This window comes from Ochotona princeps, chromosome X, assembly GCF_030435755.1.
Source record: "Ochotona princeps isolate mOchPri1 chromosome X, mOchPri1.hap1, whole genome shotgun sequence".
Classification (NCBI taxonomy): Eukaryota; Metazoa; Chordata; class Mammalia; order Lagomorpha; family Ochotonidae; genus Ochotona; species Ochotona princeps.
Genome location: NC_080865.1, coordinates 81,230,839 through 81,234,134, shown reverse-complemented (window position 1 = coordinate 81,234,134; position 3,296 = coordinate 81,230,839). Strand labels below are relative to the sequence as shown.

The window sequence follows — 3,296 nt, the reverse complement described above, 5'->3', positions numbered from 1 at the left end:
CCCCTGATGTTCCGAGGGTGTTGCTTAAGTGGTTTTGATGGTTCTGAGATGCTGCTGATTTTGTTGTTCCGAGGTTGAGGAAATCGTTCCAAGGTCCATTGGCTGACATAGTCCACCTTAGAGCCCCCATTCACCCAGATTTGTCCGGGGAGTTGTTCAATTTGTTCTGCCCTCTATGGCACTAGATATCCTCTTCAGACCTCCATGAACTGGCTGTCATGTCCCTCATGAGCATTTGGGCATGCTATCCACTGCACAGGCCTCAGCAACTGTGAAGACCCAGTTCTGACACATGCACTCTACGGTCAGACCACAGACCCTGTGATTTTCTTTCTTTTCTTTCTTTTCTTTTTTTTTTTTAAATAAGACGTATTTATTATGCTAAACAACAATTTTAATGTCCATTTTCCCAAAAACACTAAAAGAGCATACTGCAGCGTAAGAATCCAGCACAGAATAGAAATTGATATATGAACTCAATAATCCCCCCTCACTTTTGGAATCCTTAAAAACATACACTTTTCTTAAATGACCTTTATTAAAAGTTATGCATGAACCATGACAGGCAAGAATCTTAGTGTAAAAGATGCTGCGTCCTTGTGACTGGGGAAACTGCTGAGGGACAATCGCTTGCTCGACCTCCTGGTGCACCTGTTCCATTGTCCCCAGGCGTCTAACCAGAGCCAAATGGAGGCCGCACCCAGGCGGGGCTGCCGGGCCTGAGCTGGAGTCGGCGCGGTGTGAGCAGGACGAGCCAGCTGTGCTGCAGACCATCATGGCTATCACACCCGAGGCAGGAACCGCGTCTGCACAGCCAGCGCTCAGCCATGCTTTCCAGCGGGTGGCCTCGACTGACGCCCACTTCTGCAGGGTGACCCGCGCCGGCTTCTCGAGGTGACTGTCGAGATATCACCGCTGAGAACGCCCCCTGGGTGCCGCCTCCCACATGCACCCACGCGAGGGGTTCTCCGTAACTCTGGTCGAACCAGTCGAGGCAGGGGGCTGACGAGGGGTCAGGCTGTTGCATCCAGCCTTAATGCGAAAGAAATCATCCTAAAACGGCTCTAAATTTAATCTCGCTACTGTTTATTGTTCTGCTTGTGCCTTAACTACTGTGGCGGTGGCCCGGAATTGCCAATTCCAACGGCGCGGGGCTCGCTGTCCGCATGCCCTGTGAGGTGTTTCCTGCTCTCAGGCCGCAGCACATCGCGGTCCCGCCTTTAAAACGCCCGGCAGTTTCGGCCCTGGGGTTTTCCTTCCGGGCAGCATCTCCTGTGGCAGGCTGCCGGCCAGTCCCGTTCTGGAGCCTCGCCGGCGCCGCACATGGTCTCCGCGGTCACACGCACTTCTGCGGCAGAAAAGGGACCAGCGGCTGCGCGGATGGCGTCTCTTCTTGCCGGCCCTCGGAGCAAGAGGTCGGTGACGCGCAGGGCCTGCCTCACCTCCAACCCCGAGGCCTGGCTCTGGGAAGTTCCGCCCCTGCGGGCCGGCTTCTGGGTTCTGGGTTCTGTCCAGGCCCCGCAGGAGTCTTTCCCAGCGGTCTCTTTCTGCCACCACTCCGGCTCGGCAGGTGTCTAGCGTCTTTCTTGTGTCCTTCATGCTGGGTCTCTGAGGCGCGCGTGCATGCAGTCCAGCTGCGGTGAGTCACGGGAGGCCCTTTAGTGGATCTCAATGTGGACCTGCAGGCGCACGTTGAGCATCATGGAAGCCACGATGTAGAGGTAAGGGAAGTTGATGCGCAGCCGCCAGGCCAGGTTGAAAAAGATGAGCAGCGTGCGGGTCAGCCCCTTGCAGAAGACCCCATAGGAACGGGCGGCGGCCGAGCGCGACAGCCGGACAGCCAGGCCGGACAGAGGCGCCGCCATATAGAGACCGGCGCACCTCAATCCCGGCCGGCCCTCTCCGCGTCGCCCCGGGCCTTCCGCCCCGGCCGCTGACCCGCGCTCGGCACGCTCAGGGAGCCTGGCAGGCGGCAGCTAGGCCGGCGGGCCGGCGAGCGGGTCGCGGAGCAGCCGAGTCCACGCTCACGCTCAGGGTGTCGCCTGGCTAGCCACCGGTTGCTCTCGGCCCGGCCGCTAGGCCTGACGTCACAAAGCCCGCCCCGCGCCTGCCAGATCCTGTGATTTTCACCATAGCTGGAGTTCTGAGTTCAGTGTTCTGGTTGGTGGGGGCGTTCCCCAAAGAAACCTCGGCTGAAGTAATTCCAGATCTGACTCGTGCGTGCTAGCCAATAAACGGTCCAGCTTAGTCCATCACCCACATCAGTCTACACATACACACAGGTGGTTGCAGTCTCCCAGTCAGTTCTGTCTCCGGCCCCATCTCATACACAAATCAATGAATGCTGCTGCCCAGCCTAACCCTGACCACCACACACTCAGCCTTCACATACACCAGCGGGAACTGCAGCCTAATCAGAGAGACCCTCAATAACCCCCACCAGACCTTGCTCACAGCCATGGTTTCTTGCACATGCCAGGATGTGCAGCAGACTGGCAGCAGACTGGTCTGGTCTGTCCCCATGCCATTCAGCTTTTGTACACATCAATGAGTGCTGCAGCCCAGCTCAGCCCAACTGACTCCACTATCCAGCCCACACTTAATGTTGGTGGGTGCTACTGCCTGTCCGGCCAGGCCTCCCCCCAGCCCTGGTTTGCATGCTCACCAGTGCAAACTGCAGCCCATCAGAGGGATGTCCAGTTTCCCTCCTGGGTACACTCCCAGCCCCAGATTTTGTACTTTCCGGGTGGTTCTGTGATCTAGTCTTAAGGTACTTGCCCCCAGTCTCAGCACTTGCCAGCTGATGCTGTGGCGAAGTCCAAGCAGCCTGCACTTACTCTGGCTCATGCATGCACCAGTGGGTATGCCTGCTTACACAGCCTGGATCTTCCCTAACCCAGCTCACATTCAGGCCAACAGATTTTATAGCCCTGCCCAGCCTGGTCTGCCCCAGTCCCAGCTCTCACACTCACCAGCAAGAGCAGTAGCCCCATCCCAAGTCTTACTTGTGCGCTGGTTGGAGCTGCAGCCCAAACTGGGATGGCTCACCTCACGTCAGCATCCACTAGCAGGTGCTGAAGCCTGGCCCAGCCCAACCTGCCCCCAGTCCCAACCCTAATGTGAACTGGCTGGTATTGTTGCCCAGCTCAGCCCATCCTGCATCCTGCCCTGGTTCTCACATCTGCTAGTGGTGGTATGAACTGGCCCAACTTGGCCCACCCCCAGACCTGAGCCACATGTATACCAGGGAGTACTATAACCTGGTTGGTCTGAGCTGCTCCCAGTCTTGGTTCTTG

General features: G+C 57.5%; 1 protein-coding gene across 1 annotated transcript; it reads right to left on the bottom strand.

Moving 5' to 3' along the window:
* Positions 1 to 875: 875 nt before the first annotated feature.
* Positions 876 to 2,024, bottom strand: LOC131478515 (small integral membrane protein 10-like protein 2A). Its single transcript, XM_058658587.1, has one exon. It carries the CDS (start codon positions 1,863 to 1,865, stop codon positions 1,659 to 1,661), a length of 207 nt encoding a protein of 68 aa, XP_058514570.1. The 5' UTR covers positions 1,866 to 2,024; the 3' UTR covers positions 876 to 1,658.
* Between the last annotated feature and the right edge of the window lie 1,272 nt (positions 2,025 to 3,296).